The sequence below is a fragment of the Trachemys scripta genome, chromosome 5 (assembly GCF_013100865.1).
Source record: "Trachemys scripta elegans isolate TJP31775 chromosome 5, CAS_Tse_1.0, whole genome shotgun sequence".
Lineage (NCBI taxonomy): Eukaryota > Metazoa > Chordata > Testudines > Emydidae > Trachemys > Trachemys scripta.
In genome coordinates, this window is record NC_048302.1 from 56,694,872 (window position 1) to 56,713,121 (window position 18,250).

At 38.6% G+C, this 18,250-nt stretch overlaps 1 protein-coding gene across 1 annotated transcript in view; it reads right to left on the reverse strand.

Annotated features, from left to right (window-relative positions):
- LRBA (LPS responsive beige-like anchor protein) overlaps positions 1–18,250 on the reverse strand; it is a 567,906-nt gene that overhangs the window by 437,485 nt on the left and 112,171 nt on the right. Inside the window, exons 23-30 of the mRNA XM_034771513.1 lie at positions 15,047–16,078; positions 13,849–14,024; positions 12,326–12,479; positions 11,758–11,938; positions 9,381–9,508; positions 7,722–7,829; positions 6,160–6,331; positions 5,492–5,939 (exon numbers count right to left, since the gene is read on the reverse strand). Of these exons, the coding sequence (XP_034627404.1) occupies positions 5,492–5,939; positions 6,160–6,331; positions 7,722–7,829; positions 9,381–9,508; positions 11,758–11,938; positions 12,326–12,479; positions 13,849–14,024; positions 15,047–16,078 (2,399 nt within the window). The remainder of the gene's footprint in view (positions 1–5,491; positions 5,940–6,159; positions 6,332–7,721; positions 7,830–9,380; positions 9,509–11,757; positions 11,939–12,325; positions 12,480–13,848; positions 14,025–15,046; positions 16,079–18,250) is intronic.

Consider the following 18,250-nt stretch of genomic DNA (forward strand, 5'->3'; position numbering starts at 1 on the left):
ACTGGCTCCTGACCTCTCCCTCACACCAGCACCCCCTCAATTAAGCATAAAAAAGGATAGGAAATCAACACCCAGAAATGTCATTGTGAAGCAGTCAGCATCACTATGCACACAACACACCTGACGCAAATCTACAAAAGCAAGGAAAGGAAAAAGTTGTGGCACCTAGTTGTACACACCTTCTGCTCTTCCATTCAACAGTACACAACTTGCCACCACCACAATGTCTACACATCATAGACCGTACATCACAACCTTAACTCAGCCACCATTTCTTTCTTCTGCACACACCCTATTACTGGAATATTCCCTCTCTCTCCCTCCGCCAACACTAACACTTGTAGGTTTTAGTGCAGTAGTCAGTTGTATTAGGTCAAAGTCATTTAACAAAGGGGTCTGTGCAAAAAAAATGGTTAAAGAAGGCTCATCTCCTTGAGGAGAGAGCGGCAGTTAAGGTTACAGAGTGTGGTATTGGGGAAATGTAAAGGTGTGTGCTTATGGGTGGAGGAGTAGAGAGTATGTCTTGTTAGGTGGCTTCTCTCTCCATTGTCTTGCTTTTTTGGGTTTGGCTCAGACGTGTGTGCATGTAACCACCCTAACTGCTTCACAGAAAAGTTTGTGTATTGATTTTCTTTTTTTTTTTTTCTTTTCTTTTTTTTTTAAATACTTGATTGGATGTCAGTTGTACAAGATAGAGGGCACAGACCTGCAGGGGATAGAAGTACAGCGGCTGATGTAAAATATTTTATTTGTCAGCAGCTGTGCACAAACCCTTCTCTGTTGGATAAAATCTAACAAGAGCATAGCTCCTAACTGAGAAGGTTGTACGTGTCTGGTCCATCCCCAATATATCAATCAATCAAGCTTGCATGTGCCTAGCACTTTTCCAAATAATCAGGTTTGTTGGCAACAGCTAAAAATGACCCTAAATCTAACATCGCTCTCACACACACACACACACACACACACACACACACACACACACCCCCGCGGCACCAACCATCTACCAATTTTTGTGCCAATGGACCATTTTTTCCAAGAGATATCAGTCAACAATGAAAAATAAGACTGCCCAGTAAAAAAATTCAGCTAGAGCCCAAGTTTATACACCTATTAAAATGCATACAGGAAAAAAAAAAAAACAGAAAATTCAAGGGCATAAAAACTAACACTGTGTGAAATGTCACACGAGTTAGCCACTTGCTTTTAGGGGGGGAAAAATGAACATATGCCCTGTTTTAAGAGCATCTTAAAGTGCAATTATGAGTATTGAGCAGCTACCATTTTCATTTAAAATACCCTCTAGCTGTCATGGTTGTGAGTAAAACCTTCAAAATATGAACAATGTACCAACTTCAGAGACTTCTGCTGAGTTTACACAAAGCCTCAAACAATAGGTGCTAATTCAAATGACAATGATTATATATAGGTCTGCTTTGTTATCTGTGTCACTGCACAAAGCATGTAGGAAAGGCAAGAAAATATATAATGAAGACCTACAGCAAATGTTTTCCAAAGTGGATGTGAAGAGCCACACAAGATGTAAACTGAGGTGTGTAAACCTTTAACACCACATGGCAGGGTACAGTTGGTTTTGTTTTCCTGAAGAGAAGGGAAGTCTGAGAAACACTGCTTTAATTGATTATTCCCTTGCTTTTATCAGTTTGTGAGAGTTTTTAACCACGGTATTTTGGGTTGGTTCTGTTTTGTTTTTATGGAAATAAATAACTCGTTAGGTCTGCTCACTGAGCTGTATGATAATGTATTAGCATATAAGCAATTTGACATTAACTGAATTTACTGTCAAACAGATTTTTTTGTTCAGTTTTATTTCTTAGAGCTAATTATTAAATATTCAGATTATGGTATCATCCAAGAGCTCCAGTTACAATCAGGTGCTCATTCTGCTAGGCAACCTACAAAAATGAGATCCAGACTTTGAAAAGTTTTCAAATTAAGAAAGAGACAGATTAAATTGTGTTATCACTTTCTTCCAGTCATGAAACTAGTGGGCAGAAGTACCTCACCCTGAGCACATGACTCCAGTGACTCAGGAATTGCACTTATTTGCTCATTGACTGCTAGGAGGAGTTCCAAGTGGCAATTTTTACCCATAATGTATCTGGGTCATCCCTATCTCAGACACTATTTCTCTCCTACGCTGTACTGCCACAACTGAGATAAATAAAGGTAGGCAGCTCCTTGAAACCAACAGAGCTTATTCCCCAAGAGCTCCCTTACATGTAATTCAGTCTCCCTTACCTGATCTAAAATAGCACAAACCAATTTTCATTCTGGGCATGCTGTAAAACCCATTTGCAAGATAGAAAAAATGAATATAGTCATGGCAAGATAATTTTCTTTGAGCTTGGTTTCAGTTAAATGTTAAAAACGTGGGCTAAAACTGTCAAAGAAAACCCTCTCCTTAACACACTCTGATCCTATGTTAGATATCGCCACTTTCTTGATGCAGGGTGTATTCAACTGATTTGGCCAATTTATAATTTGGACAAGTAGACCAGAATCTGCAAGCAGGGCCGGCTCCAGGCACCAGCTTCTCAAGCAGGTGCTTGGGGCAGCCGCTCCGGAGAGGGGCGGCACGTCCAGATATTCGTCAGCAATACGGCGGACGGTCCCTCACTCCGCCTGGGAGTGAAGGATCTCCCGCCGAACTGTCGCCACAGATCGCGATTGCGGCTTGTTTTTGTTTGTTTTGTTTTGGGTGCTTGGGGCGGCCAAAACCTGGAGCTGGCCCTGTCTGCAAGACCTGTCATGGCAGGGAAAAAGCCAAAGTTAAAGAAAGAATGGTTCAGTATAACCACAAGGAATTTAGCAGAAGGAATTTTCCACCCAGACAACATAACAGAAAAATTTAATGAAAACAAGAGGTTAGAGCATTTAATGAAAACAAGAGCATTAGAATTTTACAATGTATCGCAAAATAGCTATCAATTTGGTATTGCTTTCAGAGAAGGAAAGACTTCATCAAGACCCAGTAGATGTATCAATGGAACAGAACAGCACTTCAACTAGTGCAGCATGATGATCCTGGGGGTCATCAGAGGACATCTGGTGGGTTGCCTGGCAACAGCTGAGGGGGAAAAAGGGAACAAAATCCTGGACACATTAAGACTCACTGGAAATTAGGGCAGGAAAAGGAGCAACTTGCTCCTCTCCTCCTGTTCTTATGTTACCCTTGCTATCACCTCCCCCAAATCTCAGCAATTCTTTGGCCCTCCTGTTGTCTTGCTACTAAAATGCACAGCTTCCTTAGGCTGCTAAGTCAGTTCTATAGCCTCTTGAAACAGCACATCACTAAATTCATTGGCACATATGAGATCCAGCACCAATCAATCCTCCATTTCACACCAGCACTTCCCACTCTCCATTATATCAACAGCTCTCGACACCAAGCCAAGAATCACTATCCCTGGTACCATCTATTCCTCCAACAACAGCCCCTCTGGCAACCAAATACCATGCAGGGTTCTTGCTGTGACCTAAATCCCCTAATTCTTTGCAGCCATAGAGGACTGGTGTCTCACAGGATTTGTGTTTTTTTAAACCATTTTACGAGTCACCGACCAAACAAGGCTGTGAACAGTAAGGTACGGAGAACAATAACCTTGGAGAAAAGCAAGGGACTGCTGTACTTTCATTTCAAGTGAGTGAAAGTGTGGATGAAGGGTAAGGGTGTTATTCTGAGAGGGGGATTTGCCGCACAGAATAAAAGATAGGCAGGCCAGCAATCATTAGTTGAGTAAGCATTGTATTTCCACCATTAATGAACACATTTTCTTTTAGTATAGAGCACTGTTTCTCAATTTTTTTGATACCAAGGACGAGCTTGCTGTCTTCCTAAACTGTGTCAGAGATATCAGTTACCAGCGCTGGTACATGGACCCGTCGTTGAGAAACACTGGTATAAAGTACAGACTGAACTTTCCAGCATTGTTTTGTTGGTGGTCCATGCTCTTTCTGCAGACTCTGCAGCACGGTTGAAACTGCAAGCGAGCAGGCAGTAATCAGGCGAGAGTAAAAGGAGAAAGGGGAGAAGGAATAGGCGTAAGCCAATTTTTTGGCAACACTTTAACCCTTTCCAACAGAAGCACGAAAACCCCCTTTAAAACTATTCAGTTTAAAAAAACCTATCAGGACATTCTATTTAAAGTGTGAATATTATATTTGAAATGTTTTCAAAAATTTGATTTGACAGTGTCTATAATGAAAATATCAAATTTACCATCCTGGTTGATTTATACAAATCATCACTTCTTAAATTATTGCAGGCATACCCCACTCAGATAATTTATTATTGCTATGTCAGTGAAGAACATGCACGAGAGGCCTCCAGTGTTTTGGAGTGTTTTAGGAATTCTATAATCTGACAAACATAAAATAAGTTAAGCAGCCCCAGTTTTTGCTAATAGCCGATTCTTTCAAGTTCAAATGATTCAATATTTAATTTTAGTTCCAAGTGATTTTTGTTTTACACCTTTAGCCAACAAATCTAGCAAGTATTCCATCTTGTTTTCATTTTTAATATCTACCAACACAATTTATATTCAGACTACCTAATCGTATCTGGTTTTGCAATAATGGAGAATCCAAACAATCTCAACCAGTGCTATTAGTGAAAAAAACTGACTATCCTTGTTAAAGACAGTTGTAACTCATGGGTCTGAAGACAACTTTTACCTGTCTGACACTTTAAGTAATTTAATATGCTGTCAATTATATTGTTCAACTTCCCTCATTATGTGTTTGCACAGGGTTTCCAAAGTCCAGAACTACACCAAAGCTTTGTAGATCACACTCCAATAGCTTCATGCTGAATACCTCATTTTGCTGCAGTTTTAACACACGTCTCAGGTAATGGCAATGTCACAGCCATAGTCACACAAATAAAATAATAAAATACTTATCAGTTAATTAGGCCCAGATTTTTAAAAGGTATTTAGGTTGACTTTTGAAAATGAGACTTAGGCTATGTCCACACTTAAAATGCTACAATGTCTGTAGCACTTCAGCATAGATACTCACTATAGTGATGGGAGGGGTTCTCCCATTGCTGTAATTAATCCACCTCCCAAGAGGCAGTAGGTAGGTCAATGGAAGAATTTTGCCATTGATCTACCCCTGTCTACACCAGGGGGCAGGACAGCCTAGCTATGTGGCTCAGGCTGTGGATTTTTCACACCCCTGAGAGATGCAGCTATGACAATGTATGTTTTCAGTGTAGACCAACTCTTAGACTCCTTAGTTAGACGTTCCAATGCTGAGTGGAGCAACACCTAAATACCTTTAAAAATCTGGGTTTTAATTTCATTATATTACTACAACGTGAGATTATGCAGGTTGTTCACTAGATACATAACCAGGAATGTGTCAAATTGCTATGCAGCGGAACTTTTCTGTACCTTACATTATACATTTAAGCAAAGAATACAAAATGGTTCTCTTTATACAAAATATAAAGAAAATATATTACCTGTCAAAGGAACGGAATTGCACATGCTGCTCAGCAGCGGTATCACCAAGAGTTCCAAGGAAGGTTGGTGGCAGAAGGGTAGGATCCACTGTGGCACTATCTGCTGGGGTGCTAACCAAGCTTCTGAGAATGTCCTTTACGTTGACATTTTTTGCAGATGGTACAGAAGATACAGTCTTCTCAGTCAACTCATTTCCTGCCTCACTCCTGTTTTCCTGAGGTTTACTGACTTCTAAAGAAAGTGTGCATAATACTTCACTGATAGCATCTGGACCTGAAATGGCACTCTGAGGTCCTGCTTCAGCTACAGCATCTGAATTGTTTGCTTGACCTGAAGTTGATTCCTCTCCAATGCCTGAGTCTCTTCTTCGTACAGGTGCTGAGCTTTCAGAATCTTCTGTTGATACTGGAGTTGAAGCACCAGTAGTAGCAGATGGGTTTTCTACATCTTGTTACCCCCAAATAAAGAAGGGAAAATTATTTCAAGTTCATTGTTAACAGAACAACATCAACCATATTACTTCTAAGATCTATCAAGAGGTGATAAAGACACTGCTAAAATATTTTATATATACTTAAAGAAAGTTGTATTTATCTTCCTATAAAGCACTGTAAGTCATAAGAAGTGACATGTGATGTGTAATCATGTACCCACTTGTGTCACTAACCTGTAGATGTTGCCTCACTACTTCCATTCTCTGTTCCCTTGAATGACTGGCTATGATGAGGTTGCCTCCGTTCATTCTGGGGTTCCAGTATGTCTCTGTATTTTGACACCATAAGGACTGAGATAAAATATACTACAGCCAAGGCCAAGAACTGAGCCTGTTTACTATCCTCCTGTGAAGAACAACATTTATTTTTCCATTACAATTTAAACAGTGCGATATTCCCTTCATATGGTAGCCCATGGTCTACCAGAAATAGAAATAAGTAAATAAATGTTATACTGAAACCTCATGGACGAAATTGACTTACAAGAATTTATACCTACAAACCACTGTTGCAGAATCAATCCATTAATTAATCATGCTTAGACCAAGGATATAAACCATCTCAAAGAATCTATTGCTCTAGTTTAGGTTTCCTAAATTTTGACAAAGTTGCATCTTACTTGATATTTTATTATCTAAACTAACGTGTAGCACTGGAAGAACAATGTTTTCTAGTCACTATTCACCCAGTTTATAAAATTGGGGGACATACAATTGTGACCAAAACTCTGTTTTTTTCTATGAATGTTTAAGCCTCAGGTTGACTAGACCTAATATTGCATAAATGCTCAAGCTGATAATATCAAATTACTACACCAAATATATATTATACACACACACAGACACACACACACAGACACACACAGCACTTTATCACATATTTACAAAGCTATTAGTATTTGCTATGTTGTAGCCATGTTGATCCCAGGATATGAGACATACAAGTTGAGTGAGGTAATCTTTTACTGGACCAGCTTGCTAGTGGAAGAGAGAAGCTTTCGAGCTACAAAGAGCTCTTCTGCAATTCCAGACGTTCCGCCAACAGAAGTTGGTCCAGGAAAAGATATTGTCTCAAAGATATTAATGCCACTTACTGTAAACTGCAGCCAAGTTGTGTTTATTTAGCAAAGGAGGAAAATGTTTATGAATTATTTCCAAGAAACTCGCCAAATATCCCAGTTTAACTCCACAACTGGAGCTGCAGCAGAAGTGAATATGGCTTTCTAATTTAAAGCCCTATTGTCATTACAGAAATACAGATTCGATTGTGCCCAATTTTAAAAAGAAATGAGATTTGTTTTTATTTTAGTTTCCAGTAACACTTTACAAGAAATGCATGTGTTAACATATTTGCCTGTGTGCACACATGTACACATAGTTTGTGTGTGTGTGTGTGTGTGTGTGTGTGTGTGTGTGTGTGTGTGTGTAAGTGAACACAACATTTATAAAGAAAGCAGAATTCCAGAGATTCATACTCCGGAAGATTTCAACAAGTTCATGCCCCACAGGGACAGAGATTGTACCGCACGTACATGTGCACATGCCCCTCCATCTGACCTCAAAACCTTGTTCTGTATTTCTCCCAGACAGGCCACAGAATTTCATGAGTCATTTATGAACCCTGTTAGATAACAGAACAATAGACAGCTGCCTAGCACGTAGCAGCAGCACAGCATTCAGAAAAATACCAAGAAAAACTTAGCAACAAAACAACTATAAGGTTTTTCACAACTCACTATATCTCTGAACACTACTGCTCGAAGCCGGTTAATATCCATATCCTGCAGAAGTCTGTCAAGGTCTCGTATTGGAGAAATTCCACCAGTCACAATGTCAACTGGACTCTATTCAAGAGAAACCAATTCTGTCACTTGTTTATAAAAGTACCACACCAGGAAACACAAACTGTAGGATATGTAGTACTACAATACCAGTTTCATAGCTTTTATTTTAAAGAAACAGAACAAATATAAGAACAACATACAAACTAGGGAGATGTAACCTAGATGGAGCTACTATAAGGTAGATGCAAAACTGGTTGGAAAACCGTTCCCAGAGAGTAGTTATCAGTTGTTCACGGTCATGCTGGAAGGCATAACAGGGATCAGTTCTGGGTCTGGGTCTATTTAATATCTTCATCAATGATTTAGATAAATGGCATAGAGAGTACACTTATAAAGTTTGCGGACGATACCAAGCTGGGAGAGGTTGCAAGTGCTTTGGAGGATAGGATTAAAATTCAAAATGATCTGGACAAACTGGAGAAATGGTCTGAACTAAATAGGATGAAATTCAATAAGAACAAATGCAAAGTACTCTATTTAGGAAGGAACAATCAGTTGCACACATACAAAATGGGAAATGACTGCCTAGGAAGGAGAATTGCGGAAAGGAATCTGGAGGTCATAGTGGATCACAAGCTAAATATGAGTCAACAGTGTAACACTGTTGGGAAAAAAAAGCAAACATCATTCTGTTATGTATAAGCAGGAGTGTTGTAAGCAAGACACAAGAAGTAATTCTTCCTCTCTGCTCCGCACTGATTAGGTCTCAACTGGAGTAGTGTGTCCAGTTCTCGGCACCACATTTAGGAAAGATGTGGACAAATTGGAGAAAGTCCAGAGAAGAGCAACAAAAATTATTAAAGGTCTAGAAAACATGAACTATGAGGGAAGATTGAAAAAATTGGGTTTGTTTAGCCTGGAAAAGAGAAGACAGAGGGGATATGACAATAGTTTTTGAGTACACAAAAGATTGTTACAAGGAGGAGAGAGAAGAATTATTGTTCTTAACCTCTGAGGATAGGACAAGAAGCAATGGGCTTAAATTGCAGCAAGGGAGGTTTAGGTTGAACATTAGGAAAAAGTTCCTAACTATCAGGGTGGTTAAGCACTGGAATAAATTGCTGAGGGAAGTTGTGGAATCTCCATCATTGGAGATTTTTAAGAGCAGGTTAGACAAACATTTGTCAGGAATGGTCTAGATAATACTTAGTCCTGCCATGAGTGCAGGGGACTGGACTAGATGACCTCTTGAGGTTCCGTCCAGTCCTAAGATTCTATGAACATGACTCTCCTGAAGACTATTCATCAACACACATCAAACTTATGGTACATAGGGCACAGTGATCAATACAGATTCCATATTAAAAGAAATATGGCTAGGGGAACCTGGATTCAGACTTTTTTCAATTGGGGAAGATTCCAATGTTTATATATTTAAATGTTATATTTACAGTTTGGAACAATTACTGTAAGATTTAATATTCACATTATTTGATCCTACATTTATTTTCTGCTACATGTTAATGGAACAAAAAACATAGGGACTTAGCCATTGATACACATTAATTGCAGTATTAATGTTTGCCTTACTTAACGGTGTCATATACTTGCCTTTGCTGCAGACTTCCCTGTTCCTATTAGGCTCTGCATTGTTTTCTGACTCCTTACAGTTTCTCCAATAGGTTTCATTTGTGCATGCTGCTGGCACTCCAAACAATTTCTTACTGCCACTGCACACACTTAAAGGAAAGTATATGTTATATGTTATAATGGGAAATAATTTTATATTATTGGTGCATCACTGCAAGGAATACAACATGCTTGAGTTTACATTAAAAATTAAAAGATTAAGTAAACAAATAAGAGAAAAATATTTTCTACTTTCTAAATTGCCCAAAAACAAAGCTTAAGAGATACATAAATCATAGTAAAAATCAGAATAATTAAATTATTAGAATTCATATTTCACATATAAATATTTATACATCCAAGAGGATTTGTTAGCATTGCTGAGTCCTCACATTCTGATTTTCTCTTTGAAACATTTTCATTATCACAACTGAATACACAAATGAGCTAAATTTCTTTTGCATACTAACACTGAAGAAAAATAAAAATGATACATTAGTGTGACGTACAAAAAGGAGAAAAACTAATATTTACTATTTTGTTGCTCTCAGACTAAGCCTATTCCTCCTCTAGTCTTTTTTTAACTGATTTTTTTGTTTTAATCTTCTCATTATTTTCAAAAAAGGAAGTACACAACTCTAATAATTTACTTCTCGGTTTGCCCTGTTGCACTTGTCTCATGATTTAATTGTTAGGAAAAGAACAAGCTGGCTGTCATGAACTACGGCATGGACAGTCAGGCCTAGTAGTCGGGGCAGTGGCAGTCATCGTGCTTAGCAGTTGGAGCCGGAGTCAGGAACCTGCAGTAAAGCCAAGGGTCAGAGCCGGAGTCAGGAAGCAGGCAAAGAAGGAAAGCTGGAGCAGGACAGAAAAAAAGGCAGGAAAGAAGGCAGGCACAGGAGTGATCATTGCTGAGGGCATAAACCTTGAGCAGCCACTGACCCTGTACTGCTGCTGGGCATAAGAGCAGGTCTGGTGATGCCTCTCAGGGGCAATCAGGGCATCTGGCTGATCAGGGTATTCAGACTGTTTCTGTTCAATTCAACTCTATACAAATACTGTATAATTAGAGCCCTGAAAATCTGCGGATATCCGCTTTATATCCATGAACCATGATTGGAGATCATAGATCGGATGCGGATGCAAATTTTGTATCTGCACAGGACTCTATGTATAATACTGGATGCACTGGGGCTAGTATACAATGATGCAATAGTTTGAATTACACTCATTTTAAATTTGCATTTCTAGTTATCTCAGTCTACACCATCTCCCGAATCATTTTTAACAAAATGTTAACCCTTCTTAAAGCTTTCTTCCCCTCAGAATTTTATCTAAAGATGAATTTTCATTATATATGCTAAAGATGACATTGTCCTGAAACCTTGTATTTTTAATCCCAATTATTTGGGGTGCATTTTCAATACACAGATGTCTCTATAGACAAAATGAAAATATGCACCAAATATGGATTTCAGCTCACTGTGCCTACCAATACTTAATCACATTCATAGCAATTTTACTTAAATACAGAATAATAAAGGCTTGTATGTATTATTTGAGTAGGAAGGAGAAGTCTATTATAGGGCAAACTTCAAGTAAATAAACACAACATATGAAAAAAGTCACTGAAAAGTAAGAAAACTTCAAATCTAATAGCCAGAAAGTGAGACATATTTGGTTAAGTGAAGTATGATAAACAGGGCCGGCTCTAGGCACCAGCAAAACAAGCTGGTGCTTGGGGCGGCACGTTTTTAGGGGCGGCATGGCCGGCGCCAGAATGCCGTCCCTAAAAATGTGCCCCGGCTGCCCTAGCTCACCTCCGCTGCTGATGCCACAGCGCGCGAAACAGCTGATTCGCGCACCGCTGCTCCCCCTCCCTCCCAGGCTCTCAAGCGGCCGCGGCGTGCGAAACAGCTGTTTCGTGTGCCGCTGCTCCCCCTCCCTCCCAGACTTGAGAGCCTTGGAGGGAGGGGGAGAAGTGGCGCCCGCGCCGCAGCCACTCGGAGTCTCCCCCTCCCTCCCAGGCTCTCAAACCTGGGAGGTGGGGGAGACTCCAAGTGGCCGCGGCGCAGGCACCGCTTCTCCCCCTCCCTCCCTCCTAGGCTTGAGAGCCTGGGGGGAGGAGGCAGGGCTGGGGATTTGGGGAAGGAGCGGAGTTGAGGCGGGGCCGGGTAATTAAAGAACCGGAGGGTGGGGGGGGAAATTGTTTTTGCTTTGGGCAGCAAAAATCCTAGAGCCGGCCCTGATGATAAACATCAAACTATTCTCCTTAAATATATAAAAACAAAGTTAAATGGTAGTTAACGTTATTTTGAAGAAATTCATTTTCCTTCATTAAGCACTTTTACTTGCTTACCCAGTCGAAGGCATTGTCTCAGAATTCCTCCAGATGACATATTTTTCTCAGACTCAATTTCAGTGAAGCCAAGAGAGCTTGCAAAAATTAACACATCCACAAGGCTGATTAATCTCTGAAGAAATGTTACCGAAGCTTCTATTGAAAGTCCTTGAGTTGGCTCTATATTCTCTAATTCATGCTATGAGAGGGAAAAGTTGAAAACATGTATTTCTATAGAAAAGATCACTCTTAACTAAAAATTCCATGAAGAAAACAGGTTTGTAAAAAGTCCATTATTGCTCATTGCCAAAATAATTAGTCATACTTCAGGCTGAAGAATTTAACTGGAAGAATGCAGACAGAATAACCACATAATATTCCAGGCTACACTGGGGCCCCAAGTCCTAGATGGCTCTTCCCCTTCTTCAGGTAATGACAGCAGGAGCCTAAATTCCTCTTAAGGGAACAGCCCATATAGATCCATGCTCTCTCAAGAGGACAGATATTCCTATTAATGTACTATATGAAGAAAGGCCCGCCCACTCCCACAAGTAATCATTTTTGCAATAGAAAATGAATTTCTTACTGTAGCAGATGTAGCAGCAGAAAGCAATGGCAATATACCACCGCAAGCCATGATCATGTTGTCCATAACTTGAGAGATGAGGTGAATTGTGTTGTGTACAAAGATGACATTGTCACTGCTGTTCACAAAGTCCATCACAGTCTTTGTAGAATGGCTGTCCAAAAAAAGTAAGAGGGTGGGAAAGCATTCAGAATAGAAGTCTATTTTTTGTGTTTTTAGCAAGTTTATTAAGTTCCTTCAAATGCACATAAACTGATATCAATGCAGCCAAAAACTTCATATAAGCATCCTCACAAGGCTCAATCAACGGAACCTAAATCTTGCCCTCAAATTGCCTTTCCTTTTGCTCCTAATCCTCTCCAGAGCATACCCTAGTAACTGGGTCCAAGTGTGTTGTGAATAGTCATGTGAATAATTAATTATTCATTATAGACAAGTCTGTGATCATCTGGTACAACAAAAAGCACTGTATAAATCAATAAAATAAAGTTTCTCTGGGGATATTAACTAGATTTGAACTCAAGGCTTTGGAAGAACAAAGTTAATATTAACCAAGTCCACCACATTACAATGTTAAAGCAAAGAAATTAATACAATACCACAAAAACCTAGTTACTGTTAAAACACAGAAAATAGATTTTCAACACAGTCCTAAATTATCCACAATATCTTGAGTAAACCTGGTGCTGTATTAAATACATACTTTAGTCATGTCTTAAAACTTCAGTTCTAAAGGCAAACAAAAGTTTCATCTAAATCTCAAGGTAAATTTTATGCACCTGTAACTTGTTTAGGTTTTTTCCTTTTTTTACATAGGTCATTTGTATCTTCTTAGCGGGCTAGCATATCTATGTGGTAGTCAGAATCAATTTTTACCTTCACTATCTCATACTGATAAAAAATAGCACTATAAACACACTGAAATACCAGTGGCACAACTAGCCCCAATTTTTCCTTCAGTGCTACAACTGATTGATATTTTGCAGATTTTGGTTACAATATTTTGTTTTTAACACACGTAGGACAACATAATTTCTTCAGCTCCATAGAAACATACTGAAGTACAGAGCGGCACCTGTTTGCTTATGTCAAAGCACTGGCTGGTTTTAATTTTAGGGGAAGTTTCTTTAAAGAAATAATATATTTCTGGCTTCCACATTGTGAATGCTCTTAAGATGATGTATATTGCTAGATGTCTATTCAGAGATTGGGACCATGGTTCCATTGAAGTAAATAGCAAAACTCCCATTGACTTTAATGGGGCCAACATTTAATCCAGAATGTATATGTAACCCTTCAACCAATACACACATCTTTAAACATTCCTGAAGACTGGTAATCAATAATTCTGAGAAGACCCTGCTATAGACCCCAAAATAACTAATTCATACTTTAATAATAGATTTGAAATATATAAACAAATATAAACAAATTAACCAGTGACATTAGATTTCAATAACATCTTAGATTTCTGTTACAGTGCAATGCTAGCAAATATGATTTCCTACAAAGCACAGATTTACCTTCTCCACATCTGTATATCTGTTTCTATTGAAAAGAGTAAATCTGTGAGCAAACGTTGATGCATCTGGGACCACTTAAATTCAGGAATACGAAACATAGTCGACCTGGAATCTCTTCTCTGCCCATCAGATGCAGCAGCCAAGTCTTGTCCTGATGAATCTTCCTGCCTTGATATCTGTTTGCATAAAATATAGGCAGGTTCCAAGTAACAAAAATTCAATTTCAGCAGTGTTTACTGAAAAAGTTTCACTTTGGATTTAATAGGTCTGTAAGCTTAGACATTACATAAACTTACAAATGCACATACATTTAAAAATTAAACCAATACAATTGCAGGGCCACTACTGATGGATTATACCAAACCTACAAACTACAATACAACTGCACCACCATCTCTGCCAGTCTAGACAAAAATAAGCAGCAACTAGACCTTACCACATGGGGAGAATATGTTGCTGCTGACAGTGATCTCCCTCCTTTGAGGAAGAATGTTGTAGGATGAAGGGCATCGATTGGCAGGTGTCTCTGCAGGAGGGAAGTACTCAGCTACATCAATGTTTAACCATGATCAGTATCACTGAACTGGAAGCAGAAGTCTGAAGGAGCATTGCAGTAAGCATTGCAGTAAGGGCAAAAACATAAGCCCAATTCTGAGTTAAAATTTACTAAAAACACATCCTTATGTTGATACTTTAAAGTGATAATGAATGAGTTCTCAACTGATGTACATTAGTAGCAGTTAGCTAAAAATGGCTTCTACAACTTTCATTAGACTCTGAAGGGAATTCAGGCTAGCTCTTTTCTGACTGATGGATTGTAACTACAAGAGATCTCTGAGGATTGAGAGAGATAGAAAGGCTTAAGGGGATGGAGGAAATAAGAAGGAAGTTCAGTGGAAAAATAGAGGGAATTCAAGGTGAAACCTCAGACTCTACAATGCTACTTTTGATTCTTCAATGTAGAGACTACAGATGACACAAATCGATTAACGTTTTAGCTATTTGACTCCTGAGGTCAGCAAAGTGCTTCTTCAGGAGCCTACAAAAATCCTATGAACTTTACAGAATTTCACTAATTTCTCAAACTGTACTGTTGGAAAAGAGTTTTGGTTTTTCTTATAAATATCAAACTAATCAGTCTGACCTATTATTTTAGGTATAGTTTTAATTTGGCATAAGGGAGGTATATAAAAGTTACCTCAGGTAGGGGTCTAAGAGGCTGAGTTGCTTCCAGGCTTGTGCTGGGTTTTAGTTCCAGTCTCTGTGTGTCTGATGCAACACTGGAAACATCAAGCTTGGCAATTCTTTTCTCTGAGGCCACAGAAGCTTCTGAAGTATGTGTGTTTGCATCTTCTCCAGTTGCTTTGGTTTCACTGATATCAGTTTTTAATTCCTTTAACTTCTCACTCACTTCTGAATTTAGTTGACTTGTCTCCTCTTGGACTTCAGCGGTCACTGTTTCTGATAAGGAAGCCAATTCTTCTCTTGTCTCATTCAAGATTTCAGCACTTTTGGATTCTAAAAGTACTGACTCAGGTTCCTCAACAACAGTTTCCTCTTTCGTTGCTATTGTTATTTGGCTTTCACTTTCAGGTGAGCTATTCTCTTCACTGGGTTTTAGTACCAACTCTTCTGAAGGTAAAGGCAGATTGCTTTCCTCTTTTAAATCAACAAAGTCATCTTCCACCTCTGGTGAAAATTCTTCCAGCATTTCTGGGCTTTCAGGTGTCTCCCCTTCTAAAACCGTTTGTGCAGTTAGAGAAGCCCCATCAGTAGCTGCTGTTTCTTCCACAAGTTCTTTACTCAGAGAATCTGCAATTGCTTCAGCAATTCCAAAAGTGATTTCTGAATCCCCTGGTTTTACTGCTTCTGTCTGTGAAGGAAATTCTAAGCAAGCTGCTCTGTTTAAGTCAGGTGATCTCTGACCATTTTCTCCCTCAGATTTCTTCCCTTCATTAGATGGTGAATGACTTTGTAGCTCACTTTCAGATGAGGCTTTTATCTCATTTTTCTGAGCACTGTGCTCCATGCTATCAGCCCCAACAGATGCAGAAGCAGCAGCTTCTTTCACCTCCACCTGCTGTTGCCTCCTTGCGAATTCAGCTTCTCTGCTAACTCCTGAGATAGTTCTAACAGGGGTGAAAGGAACTGTTCCACTTCCTTCACCGCCTTTCCTTTGGTAATCCCGGTACATTTGGGAAAGGCTCTCTTTATGCATTTCAAACGTTACCTAAAAACAAAGGATTATCAAGAATATTAGAACTCAAAATTAGAAGACTGATTCTTCTACAAAGTAGATTCAGAGGCAACTGAACAACAGTAGTATCCAAACTGCAAGGTTGCAATTCAACCTTAACTGTGCTGCCGCTACTACCCTACCATAATATACAAGTTAAAAAAGCAGCTCTGTAAGGACTCTTGGATGTTTATTTAAAAAATTGCATCCCTAGTACTTGTTGTTTAACATCCTCCTTAGTTACTAATGGACTATATGATACGATTACACCATCCTTATATGATACGATTACATCATCTTATTTCTTTGCAAATACAGACCAGAAATATTTATTTAACACTTTTCTTTTCTCCAGCATTAACAATTTTACCATCTCCATCTAGTAATGGGCCGATTCCATTGCTAGGATTTCTTTTGTTCCTAATATACTTCAACTCTTTTTTATTGTCTCTCTTTCTTATGGATTTTTTACCTCACGTCTTTAGCCTCTCCATCACTTTTCAACACTTATTAATATCTAATTTCCATTACCAATTCCTATTTTAAGAGTTTAATTCTGCTGTAAAACTTCATTTCAGGTTAAAACTTGGATCCAATGCCCCCCCAGGAAAAATCCACAACTGCTAAAAAAAAAATCCTAAAATGAAAGAACATCTAAAAAAATTCATGACAGTAATTTAAGATGTTCTTTCATACCTCTGACTCCAAAATGGTACACAGATATTGTGGGAGGTTGTGGTTTACGTAAATAATTTGTAATACAAAATCGGCTTCTTAAGTTTAAAGAAAGACTTTTTAGATGAAAGGGAGGGAGGGTGGGGGATAGCAAGCGATGGAGGGAGGGGGACTGGAGTCAGCAGAGGGGCGGGGCCTCGAGAGGGGGCAGGGGCTTGCAGAAGGAGGCGGGGCAAAAGTGTTTGGGTTTGTGCGATTAGACAGTTAACAACCCTATTAATACACGTGTTCTGTACTGAAGTCAAGTGTTAATTTGTATGTGTTTGACGCACATCAGTTACAAAATCAGTAAGAATAAGCTTAAGTACTGTACATTTCTTCACCTATCTAAGATTGTTGAGAAATAGGGACACCAACTCCTGAGCTGTTTGATTTACAGAGGCACTGCACAGTAGCTGCATGTTATTCGTTACCTCATTAAGGGTGATATTTTAAAAATATTCTCTATAGTAAAAATAATGCAGTACAGTTTAGCAGTTGTGGTTTTCTTATCCAAAACAGCAAAGAGACGATGGTTTTGGAAGCCAATATAAAGTGATTTGCTAAAGTATTTTGGAAATTAAACTAATGAAATTGCTTTCCAGATTGCTATTGTGTGCTGCAAAAAGTGGGGGAGGGAAGGTCAATACAGACAATTGCCATTTTTAGATGCTGGTCATGTAATCCTATGGGAAAATAAATCCAGATATAATATGGTGACATACACAGACCCAAGACACAGAAAAATGAAAGGCGAGTCATACTATTAAAGTAAGCTAGAAAGCATACACATACAGTAACAGGGAGGGTAAAGAAGGCTTTTTAAAAATAAATGGATGCAATTTAAGCAGCCTTCTTTCTATCATAAAAATTTCAAATCAAGATTAAATTTTTTTTTAATAAATTTGCAAATTAAAATAACAAAAAGACAAATTTAAGCAAGCTCACTACAGTGTGGGACTTTACAAAGCAGCATTTCAAATTAAGGGTTTTCTTTATATATTAAAAAAATATAAAATGCTGCTTTGCAAAGACCAACATTGTAGCAAGCCTACCTAAATGTGTTTTTGCTACTTTAATTTGCAAATTAGCTTAATTAACACGGACTCTACATATGGCACAATCCTGTTAAATGTGAAAGGCAAGAACAACTTTTTTCTAAACAAATATTCCATGACACTGAATTTATTAAACGCTTTTCACAAAGCAGACTGTGAGTGTTGTAAAAGATAACATTAAAAAGCCAGGGTTAGGATTAATGAAAGCAACAATTAACAAAATGTACACTCGAATAGAAGCCACCAGATTCTTTTTCAAATGTGACTAGCACAGAGCTAACTTAACTTTAAGATATAAATACTAGCTCATGTAAACTTGTAACAATATGAAAGCTAAATGCCAGCTGAAAAACTTAAATTCACCTGTCTTCAGTCATTTTTTTTATTTTTCTTA